Genomic DNA, 12518 nt, shown 5'->3' on the forward strand with positions numbered 1-12518 from the left:
GCTGAGTTGCATCCAAAGAACACCATACCTACTGTGAAGCATGGGGGTGGAAACATCATGCTTTGGGGGTGTTTTTCTGCAAAGGGACCAGGACGACTGATCCGTGTAAAGGAAAGAATGAATGGGGCCATGTATCGTGAGATTTTGAGTGAAAACCTCCTTCCATCAGCAAGGGCATTGAAGATGAAACGTGGCTGGGTCTTTCAGCATGACAATGATCCCAAACACACCGCCCGGGCAACGAAGGAGTGGCTTCGTAAGAAGCATTTCAAGGTCCTGGAGTGGCCTAGCCAGTCTCCAGATCTCAACCCCATAGAAAATCTTTGGAGGGAGTTGAAAGTCTGTGTTGCCCAGCGACAGCCCCAAAACATCACTGCTCTAGAGGAGATCTGCATGGAGGAATGGGCCAAAATACCAGCAACAGTGTGTGAAAACCTTGTGAAGACTTACAGAAAACGTTTGACCTGTGTCATTACCAACAAAGGGTATATAACAAAGTATTGAGAAACTTTTGTTATTGACCAAATACTTATTTTCCACCATAATTTGTAAATAAATTCATTAAAAATCCTACAATGTGATTTTCTGGATATTTTTTTCTCATTTTGTCTGTCATAGTTGACGTGTACCTATGATGAAAATTACAGGCCTCTCTCATCTTTTTAAGTGGGAGAACTTGCACAATTGGTGGCTGACTAAATACTTTTTTCCCCCACTGTACAAACTATGGGATAAGGGGATGACAAGCGGATAAGAGGTAATCCGTAATTTTGATAAAGACATTAATGAGCGAGTTAGGACGGACGTAGTCAATATAACTATTTGTTCAGCACTTTGAAAAGTGCAGTGACAGAATTCAGAACATGGGCCGTTCTTACAGTGTTCTCCCTGTACACCAAGTCAGAACCGTAGGATAAATGAAGGGGGCATATAAGCAGACAATGAAAGTTCTCACAATACGATGATTACATTTCTCTAAAACAGGCTATAGGCTAAATGTGCATCACCAAGTCAGAACAGTAGGCTAAGTTATGAGGGAGAAATGGACCAAATTATTAGGGTGAGGCACATGGGCTACTAATACTTTACTACACAACATACACTTACAGTGAGGGAAAAAAGTATTTGATCCCCTGCTGATTTTGTATGTTTGTCCACTGACAAAGACATGATCAGTCTATAATTGTAATGGTAGGTTTATTTGAACAGTGAGAGACAGAATAACAACAAAAAAATCCAGAAAAACGCATATCAAAAATCGTATTAATTGATTTGCATTTTAATGAGGGAAATAAGTATTTGACCCCTCTGCAAAACATGACTTAGTACTTGGTGGCAAAACCCTTGTTGGCAATCACAGAGGTCAGACGTTTCTTGTAGTTGGCCACCAGGTTTGCACACATCTCAGGAGGGATTTTGTCCCACTCTTCTTTGCAGATCTTCTCCAAGTCATTAAGGGTTCGAGCCTGACGTTTGGCAACTCGAACCTTCAGCTCCCTCCACCGATTTTCTATGGGATTAAGGTCTGGAGACTGGCTAGGCCACTCCAGGACCTTAATGTGCTTCTTCTTGAGCCACTCCTTTGTTGCCTTGGCCGTGTGTTTTGGGTCATTGTCATGCTGGAATATCCATCCACGACCCATTTTCAATGCCCTGGCTGAGGGAAGGAGGTTCTCGCCCAAGGATTGACGGTACATGGCCCCGTCCATCGTCCCTTTGATGCGGTGAAGATGTCATGTCCCCTTAGCAGAAAAACACCCCCAAAGCATAATGTTTCCACCTCCACGGTGGGAATGGTGTTCCTGGGGTCATAGGCAGCATTCCTCCTCCTCCAAACATGGCGAGTTGAGTTGATGCCAAAGAGCTCGATTTTAGTCTCATCTGACGACAACACTTTCACCCAGTTCTCCTCAGAATCATTCAGATGTTAATTGGCAAACTTCAACTTGGTGACTATGGTCCCAGTTGCCTTCCCAGTTGCCTTGAGATCATTGACAAGATCCTTCCGTGTAGTTCTGGGCTGATTCCTCACAGTTCTCATGATCATTGCAACTCCATGAGGTGAGATCTAGCATGGAGCCCCAGGCCGAGGGAGATTGACAGTCCTTTTGTGTTTCTTCCATTTGCGAATAATCGCACCAACTGTTGTCACCTTCTCACCAAGCTGCTTGGCGATGGTCTTGTAGCCCATTCCAGCCTTGTGTAGGTCTACAATCTTGTCCCTGACGTCCTTGGACAGCTCTTTGGTCTTGGCCATGGTGGAGAGTTTGGAATCTGATTGATTGATTGCTTCTGTGGACAGGTGTTTTTTATACAGGTAACAAGCTGAGATTAGGAGCACTCCCTTTAAGAGTGTGCTCCTAATCTCAGCTCGTTACCTGTATAAAAGACACCTGGGAGCCAGAAATCTTTCTGATTGAGAGGAGGTCAAATACTTATTTCCCTAATTAAAATGCTAATCAATTTATAACATTTTTGACGTGTGTTTTTCTGGATTTTGTTGTTGTTATTCTGTCTCTCACTGTTCAAATAAACCTACCATTAAAATTATAGACTGATCATTTCTTTGTCAGTGGGCAAATGTACAAAATCAGCAGGGGATCAAATACTTTTTTCCCTCACCGTATATTGGTTCATGACTTCCCTGAAAAGTTGCTTTTCGTGGGGGCTGTTTGATGCTAATGCAGTACGCCACATGATGTTTTTGTGCTGGTCAAGGGCAGTCAAGTCTGGGGTGAACCAGGAGCTATATCTGTGCTTAGTTCTGGATTTTTTGAATGGGGCATGCTTATTTAAGATGGAGAGGAAAGCACTTTTAAAGAACAACCAGGCATCCGCTACTGACGGAATGAGGTCAATATCCTTCCAGGATATCCAGGCCAGGTGCCCGCTGAAGTGTTTTAGGGAGCGTTTGACAGTGATGAGGGGTGGTCGTTTGACCGCGGACCCATTACGGACGCAGGCAATGAGGCAGTGATTGCTGAGATCCTGGTTGAAGACAGCAGAGGTGTATTTAGAGGGTAAATTAGTCAGGATGATATCTATGAGGGTGCCCATGTTTACGGATTTAGGGTTGTAACTGATAGGTTCCTTGATAATTTGTGTGAGATTGAGGGCATCTAGTTTAGATTGTAGGACGGCCAGGGTGTTAAGCATATCCCAGTTTAGGTCACCAGCAGTACGAACTCTGAGGATAGATGGGGGGCAATAAATTCACATATGGTGTCCAGGTCACAGCTGGGGGCTGAGTGGGGTCTGTAGCAAGCGGCAACAGTGAGAGACTTATTTCTGGAAAGGTGGATTTTTAGAAGTAGAAGCTCAAACTGTTTGGGCACAGACCTGGATAGTATGATAGAGCTCTGCAGGCTCTATCTACAGTAGATTGCAACTCCGCCCCCTTTGGCAGTTCTATCTAGACGGAAAATGTTGTAGTTGGGGATGAAAATTTCAGAGTTTTTGGTGGCCTTCCTAAGCCAGGATTCAGACACTGCTAGAACTTCAGGGTTGGTGGAGTGTGCTAACGCAGTGAATAACTCAAACTTAGGGAGGAGGCTTCTGATGTTAACATGCAAGAAACCAAGGCTTTTACGCTTACAAAAGTCAACAAATGATAGCGCCTGGGGAGTAGGAGTGATACTGGGGGCTACAGGGCCTGAGTTAACCTCTACATCACCAGAGGAACAGAGGAGGTGGATCTTCGTGGGTGTCGCAACGGGAAGCCTGTTGAAACCACATCAGACGATTACGTTGGCAGACCAGTCGTGATGGATTGGCGGGGCTCCGTGTCGACACTAGGAGGTCCCGTCCGGTTGACAGAGAGGTAGATAGCCGGGAGATGGGCCTGGCTCGAGGCTAGCTCAAGGCTAACTGGTGCTTGTTTCGGGGCAGTGGTGATTAGCCAACAACAACATCCATTCGGTTGCAGCTAGCTAGTTGCGATGATCCGGTGTTAAAGGTCCAGTGATTCAGTGATTCCAGCAGAAAATTTGATATGTTCTGGGTCGATAGCGCGCTGTGCAGACTGGCTGATAATTGTCCAGGCTAGAGCTGGCTGGTAGGTTGTGCAGACCACGGACAATGGTGAAAACCACTAACGGTGGCTAACAGCAAGTAGCGAGCAAGTAGCTAGTTAGCTGGATAGCTGGCTAGTTTCAGATGGAGGTTCTTGATAAAAAGGTATGAGAAATAATAGAATCCGTTCCACATTGGTTGAGGAGAGTTGCAGGAAAGTATATTTAGTTGAAGGATGAAAAGTGAGATTGAGAAATATATACGAAAAAGACAAAAAAAACGGGCTATTTACCCGAGCACACTACAGAATACACGACCGCACTGCTATGCCATCTTGGAAATATAAACTAAGAGGTTTTCTACGTAAGTCATTCAGATGACAATAGGCTACGCCCGTACCGCTTGTCATGTGAATCCGGTACTGTAATATTAAATACTTTGAACCAACTCTCCATCTAAGTGTTTAACTATTCTCTTGCATACTGAATTACTCGATACCAGAAAACTCATCATAACACTTAGCTACAGTATACATATCTCCCTGGCATATTACATGATTTATGCAGCAGCATACAATACATTTTTGGACTCACCTTGTTGTGCTGTGCTCACTTGAACAGGAAGGTGACACGGCGGTCCTTGCGGGCAAATTTTGTCATCAAACTTTGTTCTCAAAGTCTGGCATTCTCTGGATTTATGGTGCTTTCAAGACAACAGGGAACTCGGAAAAAAACAAGGTTGAATCATGACTTCAGTGATGTTCAGGTCGGGGCTCTAGAAAGCGGCCCGCGTTCCCGACTTAGAATTCCAAGTTGGATGACCATTCAAAACGTATTTTCCCCAGTCGGAGATAGTTTTTTTCAGAGTTCCCAGTTGTCTTGAACTCAATGAAGTCTGAGATTTCCCATTTCCAAGTTTCTAGTTGTTTTGAACGCAGCAGAAGTCATGCTGGATTGACAGCATGGCCAATGTATTTAACCTTTCCTGGTCTATGGTGTTGAATGTTTATCCTTTTAAGCTTGGGAAAGAGACCCTTAAAACCAGACTTGGACCAGACACTCACTCCACTGAATAGCAGGCTAGTGTTTGCTTTGCAACGCATGCAGTTACCCACTGATTCCTTCCAAACCACTCATTGTTGAATTTGCGATTTCCAACTTGATGTGTAATGTTTATGTTCAATGGCCGATGAGCACCGATACATTTTATTTATAATTTCTATAATAAAAAAAAAAGGATTTGCCAGTAGACTGTCGACGTGATTCATGATGATGACTGCTTGTCTAGCTTGCTAGCTAAGATTTTGAAAGTATGATGCTGACATGATCAGTCCAATCAAAGCTATGGTAGATATATCGTGATTTGATGTAATTTTATCTGTGGCCAATGACCTAAGGCCTTCTTGGATGGGCACTTATAATGTAACTATGGCAGCACCCAAGGGGCTTGAATTTTCGAGCTATCCCCGTAGATTTTGCGGTGAGAGTGTCCCCATGAGTGATAGAACACTGAGCCAATCACAGCGCAACTAGAGAACATTACCAACCCCTACGCTCTGTATTTTTCACTGGCTGCCCCACCACCACAGAAAGCACTGAGCTAGGCTGAAACACCTGCATCTTGGAGCTGCCTTACCCAAGAAAGCAAAAAAGAGACCATGTTTGTATGCGGCTTTATTAATTCAATGCTATTTTTTTTTTTTTTACATTGTTTGCAAACTGATATGTGACACGTATTAATGCCAAAATAACATGCCCCACCTGCCCTGAATGACGGGTCACCACTGGTTAGTGTGGGTTTTCAGTGAATTTATGTAAATTATGAAGCTCATCAGCATTTCCTGCATTTCCTCAGCACCAAAGGAGTGTTCAAATTAAGATCCTACATACACTACCGGTCAAATGTTTTAGAACACCTATTCAAGGGTTTTTCTTTATTTTTACTATTTTCTACATTGTAGAAAAATAATGAAGACATCAAAACTATTAATTAACATATATGGAATAATGTAGTAACCCAAAAAGTGTTAAACAAATCAAAATATATTTTATATTTGAGATTCTTCAAATAGCCACCCTTTGCCTTGATGACAGCTTTGCACACTCTTGGCATTCTCTCAACCAGCTTCACCTGGAATGGTTTTCCAACAGTCTTGAAGGAGTTACGACATATGCTGAGCACTTGTTGGCTGCTTTTCCTTCACTCTGTGGTCCAACTCATCCCAAACCATCTCAATTTGGTTGAGGTCGGGGGATTGTGGAGGCCAGGTCATCTAAGCAGCACTCCATCACTCTCCTTCTTGGTAAAATAGCCATAACACAGCCTGGAGGTTTCTTTAACTCACATCGTAGTTCTGGTATGTTTTTTTGTTGTTGTATTATTTTACTCTATTTTCTATTATTATCTATATTATTATTATCATTGCATTGTTGGGAAAGAGTTCAAGGTAAGAATTTCACTGTACTGTTTTACACCCCTTGTATCCTGTGCACATGGCGAATAAACTTTGAAACTTGAAATTTAGTGAGACTACTGTCACAAAACACCAAGGTCCCACTGTACTTTGTAAATAGTTAGTAAGGCATATCTCCTCTGGGGTAAATCAAGAGCTTTTACCCAAGGAGATACTCAAGAGGTAGTCAAACTCTTTTTAATATAACATTTAATAGAAGTGCCAATAGATATGAACATAAAACACAAACTCACAGCATGTATACTATACACTGGGTGTACATCAAGATTACTCTAGTGTGATCATATTCTTCTTAATAAACACTGATGGCATTAAACACAGATGTCTTTCAAAGGATTTTACATTTCTTCAGTGTGTGTAGTTTCATAGACAAATCGCTTTGTTGTGTTGCCTCTATAATACAGTATTCATGGTTGCACGTTTCGTCACAATATTGTTTTGAACAGTCATTTCAGGACTGATGCCCAGCTGATAATTCTACTCAATGCAGTCTCAATGGGTGCTGATTAAGATTTTGTCTAAAGTGCATTACAGTGGCTTGGAAACACGAGGATATTTAAAAAGGCAAATAATTAGTAGGATAAGCTTTTGTTATCATTGTGATTTCGCCAGATTGACTTTAGATGCAGTATACCTTTATCTATCTAGCTAAGATTGAGGGGAGAGCACAGATATTTATGCTAGCTAACTTTAACATTGTTAACTATTTCTGATTAACTTTGCTGGATACAAAATTTGCCATCTCTCTAAAGTAAACTTTTATTTTTTTACAGTGTAGAAAATGTCAGCCACACTAGACTCCTTCCTGTGTCTATGACATACCTCTTTGTTAGGTTGTTTGGAGCTGGATGTGACTGAATTGGCCTCCATCAGGGCAGAGAATGAACGAGGCTGGAGGTCTGGCTCCAACTCTTTGGACATGGAATCATGCAGGGATCCATAGCCACCACTGCTACAGTGTGTGATGAGGAGGAGGAGGGCATTAGGGGGTAACGAGTCCAAACTACCATCCTTGGACAGGGGTATCTCTGGGATGCTGAAGAGATGCACGATGAGGAACACCGTCCAGGTCAGAGCAGAGAAGAAGTAGATGACCTGGTACTCTGACCCCAGCAGTCGGCCCAGGGACGAGTGACCCCAGTCCATGGCTCCCACGAGGTACCCAAAGGCACCCCCCAGCCCTGCAACAGACACAATACAGATTGGTTATCAGGTCAGGTGATGGGGGCCCTAGGCCACTGGTCATAGCACAGGTCCTGTGTGGCTCAGTTGGTAGAGCATGGCGCGATTCCCACGGGGGACCAGTATGAAAATGTATGCACTCACTACTGTAAGTTGCTCTGGATAAGAGTGTCTGCTAAATTATGTAAATATAGCAATCATCAGATAGTATACACACTATCTTCATGGAAAATTTCAAAACCACCTCAGGCAAATGTTTTTAAATACAGTACAATTCCTGGATTGCATATGATATGATCATCTGCAAAAAGATTTGCCTGTGGTGGTTGTGTATTTTACCATGAATACAATGTGTGCTGTATTAAATACATAAAGTGTCTGATTTATAAAAGAATTGTCACGATCGTCGGATATAGAGGACCAAGGCGCAGCGTGGAAGGTGAACATACTTATTTATTAAATGATACACGAACAAAACAACAACTCGATACGTGACGTCCACCGGTGCAAAAACACAAACCAACACGGAACAAGATCCCACAAACACTGTGGGAAAACCACCTGACTAAATATGGTTCCCAATCAGAGACAACCAGCAACAGCTGATACTCGTTGCCTCTGATTGAGAACCACTCTGGCCAACATAGATATACAAAAACTAGACTAGACACAACGAGCACAAAACATAAACTCTACACACCCTGGCTCAACTTAAAAGAGTCCCTAGAGCCATGGCGTGACAAGAATGCTGAATACAAAGCTCATATCACAATGCAATGTTGAGGCTGGGTGATCTCAGAGAACCTGGGAGTAATGATAAATATGTTTTGTCACGTAGTAAGTAAGATCCTGCACACAGATAAGTGGCTTGTTCTGTCAAACATATCCCAATAATCTGGACATATGTTCCCTCAATTCTTACCCTACATTGAGAAACCTGTAAATCAAACGTTCTCATAAATTGTGCAGCACTTTTGAGTATATCAAACTGGGATTTGATGTCAAGTGTCTGCCTGCATTAAGTCTGGACATACAGTATGTTCCCTAAATTCTAAATCCTGCATCCTACAATGAGAAACCTGCTTGCAGCTGAAACATTCTCAGAAATTATGCATTGAGTTTGAGTACCTCAAATGTCACTGCCCTACTCCCTGACTATAATATCAAAAAGCCTCTCTAGAGCCATATATAGAGAACGATATGGTAGGCTATATCTGTATGTAAGGTAAATACAGTGGGGAAAAAAGTATTTAGTCAGCCACAAATTGTGCAAGTTCTCCCACTTAAAAAGATGAGAGAGGCCTGTAATTTTCATTATCGGTATACGTCAACTATGACAGACAAATTCAGATTTTTTTTCTCCAGAAAATCACATTGTAGGATTTTTAATGAATTTATTTGCAAATTATGGTGGAAAATAAGTATTTGGTCACCTACAAACAAGCAAGATTTCTGGCTCTCACAGACCTGTAACTTCTTCTTTAAGAGGCTCCTCTGTCCTCCACTCGTTACCTGTATTAATGGCACCTGTTTGAACTTGTTATCAGTATAAAAGACACCTGTCCACAACCTCAAACAGTCACACTCCAAACTCCACTATGGCCAAGACCAAAGAGCTGTCAAAGGACACCAGAAATAAAATTGTAGACCTGCACCAGGCTGGGAAGACTGAATCTGCAATAGGTAAGCAGCTTGGTTTGAAGAAATCAACTGTGGGAGCAATTATTAGGAAATGGAAGACATACAAGACGACTGATAATTTCCCTCGATCTGGGGCTCCACGCAAGATCTCACCCCGTGGGGTCAAAATGATCACAAGAACGGTGAGCAAAAATCCCAGAACCACACGGGGGGACCTAGTGAATGACCTGCAGAGAGCTGGGACCAAAGTAACAAAGCCTACCATCAGTAACACACTACGCCGCCAGGGACTCAAATCCTGCAGTGCCAGACGTGTCCCCCTGCTTAAGCCAGTACATGTCCAGGCCCGTCTGAAGTTTGCTAGAGTGCATTTGGATGATCCAGAAGAGGATTGGGAGAATGTCATATGGTCAGATGAAACCAAAATATAACTTTTTGGTAAAAACTCAACTTGTCGTGTTTGGAGGACAAAGAATGCTGAGTTGCATCCAAAGAACACCATACCTACTGTGAAGCATGGGGGTGGAAACATCATGCTTTGGGGCTGTTTTTCTGCAAAGGGACCAGGACGACTGATCCGTGTAAAGGAAAGAATGAATGGGGCCATGTATCGTGAGATTTTGAGTGAAAACCTTATTCCATCAGCAAGGGCATTGAAGATGAAACGTGGCTGGGTCTTTCAGCATGACAATGATCCCAAACACACCGCCTGGGCAACGAAGGAGTGGCTTCGTAAGAAGCATTTCAAGGTCCTGGAGTGGCCTAGCCAGTCTCCAGATCTCAACCCCATAGAAAATCTTTGGAGGGAGTTGAAAGTCCGTGTTGCCCAGCGACAGCCCCAAAACATCACTGCTCTAGAGGAGATCTGCATGGAGGAATGGGCCAAAATACCAGCAACAGTGTGTGAAAACCTTGTGAAGACTTACAGAAAACGTTTGACCTGTGTCATTGCCAACAAAGGGTATATAACAAAGTATTGAGAAACTTTTGTTATTGACCAAATACTTATTTTCGACCATAATTTGCAAATAAATTCATTAAATATCCTACAATGTGATTTTCTGGAATTTTTTTCTCATTTTGTCTGTCATAGTTGACGTGTACCTATGATGAAAATTACAGGCCTGTCACGATCGTCGGTAAGAGAGGAGGACCAAGGCGCAGCGTGATTGTCACGGTTTCGGCCGAGGCTGCCTCTCTCCCTTGTTCGGGCAGGCTTCGGCGTTCGTTGTCTCCGGAATACTAGCTGCCACCGTTGTATGTTTCATGTTCGTTTGCTTTTGTCTGTTTGTTGTCACACCTGTTCTCGTTTAGCCTATTAGTGTTCTATAAGTTTCTCGTTGTGTTTGTCTCGTGTTGTGTGGTATTGATTTTGTCAGTCGTGTATTTCGCTCGGTTGAGCTTCCCTCCACTGCGCTGGAGTAATTACGCACCTGTTTTGTGTGCTGTTGTTTTGTTTCGCCTTCGTGCGTATTTCGCCTTCGGGCAAGAGTTGTCAGATTGCCGTGTTTGGCATTACTAAAGTCTGTTGGACTATCCGTCTGTGTCCTGCGTTTGATTCCACCACTGCACCCACCTACAGCACGCGTTGACAGAATACCACACCTACAATGGAATCAGCAGGAGCCGCAGCAGCCCAGGCGACGCTGGAGGACAGGGTCCGGGAACAAGGGACCAGATCCTGCAGATGGGGACCGCACTGCAGGAGGTGATCACCACCATCCGAGGCTGGGGGACGCCTCCACCGCCACCCTCCCTGCCAGCACCATCGGCCAGTCAGCCTATTCCCGCACCAGAACCCCGAGGAGTCCGACTCTCGCTCCCGAGGGCTTACGATGGGACCGCGGCCGGGTGCCAGGGTTTCCTTCTCCATGTGGAGCTGTACCTGGCCACCGTGCACCCGGCGCCTTCGGGACATAAGAGCGTGTCCGCCCTGATCTCCTGCCTGTCCGGGAAGGCGTTGGAATGGGCCAACGCGGAGTGGAGGAGGATCGACGCGGACACCATAACTTACGACGAGTTCTCCCGCCGCTTCAAGGCGGTGTTTGACCATCCCCCGGAGGGGAAAGCGGCGGGGGAGCGTCTGGTCTTCCTCCGGCAGGGGAGGAGGAGTGCTCAGGAGTTCGCCCTCGAATTCCGTACTCTAGCGGCAGATGCAGGGTGGAATGATCGGGCCCTCGTCGATCACTACAGGTGTAGTCTACGAGAGGACGTCCGTCGGGAGCTGGCCTGTAGGGACACCAGCCTCACGTTCGACCAGTTGGTCGACATGTCCATCAGGCTGGATAACCTGCTAGCTACCCGCGGACGTTCCGAGGGGGGTCCGTCCATTTCACCCTCCAGCGCCTCCGAGCCGTGCCCCATGGAGCTCGGGGGCGCTGGCGCTAGAGAGAGGAGGGGTCGGCTTACTAGGGGGTCCATCCCCTGCACCAACTGTGATCGGGGAGGACACACCGCGGCTAGGTGCTGGGGATGGCCTCCTAGGGGAGAGGACGACAGGTCCCGCACTGGGGATTCCCTCCAGGTGAGTAGGCGCCCCACTCACCCAGAGCTCTCTGTTGCACATTTTTGTATACCTGTGCGTTTTCCACAGGTAGCACCTCATTCCCAGCATAAGGCGCTGGTAGATTCAGGCGCGGCTGGGAATTTTATTGATAAGAAGTTTTGTTTAGCTTTAGGGATTCCCCTTCTTCCTGTTGATGTCCCTTCCCCGTTCATGCCCTAGATAGCCGTCCGTTGGGTGCGGGCTTGATCAGGGAGGTCACTGCGCCACTTAGGATGTGTGCGCAGGGGGGTCATCAGGAGATGATTCAGCTATTTCTGATTGACTCTCCTGCGTATCCGGTGGTGCTGGGCATGCCCTGGTTGAGTACCCATAACCCATCCATTTCGTGGCAGGAGAGGGCTCTGATGGAGTGGTCTGCCCGGTGTGTGGGTAGATGTTTAGGCGTTTCCGTAGGGGCTACCTCGGTGGAGAGTCCAAACCAGGTGCCCGCATTGCACGTTCCCCCTGAGTATGGGGATTTGGCTATTGCGTTTAGTAAGTCGAGGGCGACGCAGTTGCCGCCCCATAGGCAGGGAGATTGTGCGATAGACCTCCAGGCAGGAGCTGCGCTCCCACGGAGCCATGTGTATCCTCTGTCTCAAGAGGAGAAGAAAGCTATGGAGACTTACATAGACGAATCTCTGAGACAAGGATACATACGGCCTT

General features: G+C 45.2%; 1 protein-coding gene across 2 annotated transcripts in view; it reads right to left on the minus strand.

The window, feature by feature from the left end:
- LOC121574408 (membrane-associated transporter protein-like) overlaps positions 1-12518 on the minus strand; it is a 59641-nt gene that overhangs the window by 29640 nt on the left and 17483 nt on the right. For both annotated transcript variants that reach the window (XM_045222718.1, XM_041887034.2), the window contains exon 3: positions 7307-7665. In XM_045222718.1, the coding sequence (XP_045078653.1) occupies positions 7307-7665 (359 nt within the window). The remainder of the gene's footprint in view (positions 1-7306; positions 7666-12518) is intronic.

Source organism: Coregonus clupeaformis, chromosome 9 (assembly GCF_020615455.1).
Source record: "Coregonus clupeaformis isolate EN_2021a chromosome 9, ASM2061545v1, whole genome shotgun sequence".
In the NCBI taxonomy this organism is placed as follows: domain Eukaryota; kingdom Metazoa; phylum Chordata; class Actinopteri; order Salmoniformes; family Salmonidae; genus Coregonus; species Coregonus clupeaformis.